This window comes from Leishmania mexicana, contig 100, assembly GCF_000234665.1.
Source record: "Leishmania mexicana MHOM/GT/2001/U1103 WGS CADB00000000 data, contig 100, whole genome shotgun sequence".
Taxonomy (NCBI): domain Eukaryota; phylum Euglenozoa; class Kinetoplastea; order Trypanosomatida; family Trypanosomatidae; genus Leishmania; species Leishmania mexicana.
In genome coordinates this window covers 1-1,385 of record NW_003946323.1, presented here as the reverse complement: position 1 = coordinate 1,385, position 1,385 = coordinate 1, and the positions used below count along the sequence as shown (strand labels likewise).

Below are 1,385 nucleotides of genomic sequence, written 5' to 3'. Positions count from 1 at the left end.
AGGGCGGACGGCGTGCGTGCGCCTTTCTCTCTTCTCTCGCTTCTCCTCTGTTTGCTTTGTGGCACGCCTTCGTGCGCGCGTGCGTGCTCGTTACCTTGCTTGCCTCCCTTGTCCGACGCGTTCAACCCAACACCGCCACTGCCGCCCCCATCGTCCTCCTGGAGAGGAAGGGTAGGGTGTGCTGCACGCCTCGCAGCGTCACTTGCCTGCCTCCCGGCCACTGCCTCCTTCTCCATCTCTCTTCTCGCCCTGTTTCACTGCTGCCCACGCCGCCCATCCCTCTTCCGCCTCTCACAACACGCACGCACGCCACCGGACGCCAAACGACAACGCGTGCGCGCACACGCCGCAGCCAGAAGGACATCGCGTCGCCGCACCTCTGCTCTCTCCCGCTGTCCCACCTGCCCTCCTCGTCCGCTGTGCTGCGCCATCTCATCCCCCCACTACCCCCTCTGCTGTTGCCTCCCCCGTCTGCCTCGGCGCTGCCCTTCTCAGCCTCTCGCTCTCGTCCGCTTGCGGCCATGGCGTACAGTGTCCCCCTCATTCTGTACGTGATCATCCAGTTGGCGGCGCTCCTCTTGCTGCTGGTGGGAACGCCGATCGAGATGTTTCGCGTGATGGTTCCAATGGCGATCCCATTTGCATCACCCTGTGGGGTAGTCCTTATACGTGCAGGTCCAGTGACTACTTACTCTACATCGAGATGCTATATGGGACTTGCCCCTCCCGTGTCTCGCGTTTCCGCGTTGCACAGGCGTTCGTCATCATCTCCATCGCCGTGTACTTGGCGGCGTTTACTGCAGGCCTTACTTTGCTGTTCTGCTGCTCTTTCCTCCGCGTGGTCTGCCTGGCGCTGAACGTGGTTGGCGCTGGCACCTTGTGCGTTGTGTGGGTGGCCATGGTGGTGACGTACAACAAGGTCGATGGCCCACAGTGCTCCAGGCTGAAGGATCGCGGCACCCTTGGCGTCGGGCTCATTCTCCTGGTGGTGGCCTGGATACTGGATATCATCAACATCATCTTCCTGCTGATACCGTCACAGGTGAGGGAATCAGTTGAGAGTGTGAACTCGAAGGAATACACAGAGCAAGAATAGGAGTGAAGAAGCCACAGGGAGCGGAGGGCGAGCTCGACAGCAGCACTGCACCTCCACGAAGCCGCACTCGAGGAGGAGCTGGTGTGAGCGAGGAGGAGCGTGCGGAAGCTGCGGGTTCCCGTGTGTGCCCTTGGCCGGCCCATCGCTCTCGGTGTGCGCGTGCGTGTCTTGGCTAGTGTGGCCCTGTGCGTCTCCCCTTCCCCTTCCTCTTCCCCGAAGCGCTGCTGTGGTGCCGGCGCATGGCTGCTGGGCTGTTGGTGGCGGCGCGGCGCGCAGGGGGGAGCGCCCG

At 62.8% G+C, this 1,385-nt stretch overlaps 1 protein-coding gene across 1 annotated transcript; it reads left to right on the top strand.

The window, feature by feature from the left end:
- Positions 1 to 703: 703 nt before the first annotated feature.
- On the top strand, positions 704 to 1,096 carry LmxM_33_1920_1 (uncharacterized protein; the record flags this gene model as incomplete). Its single annotated transcript, XM_003879484.1, has 1 exon — positions 704 to 1,096. One exon carries the CDS (start codon positions 704 to 706, stop codon positions 1,094 to 1,096), a length of 393 nt encoding a protein of 130 aa, XP_003879533.1.
- Between the last annotated feature and the right edge of the window lie 289 nt (positions 1,097 to 1,385).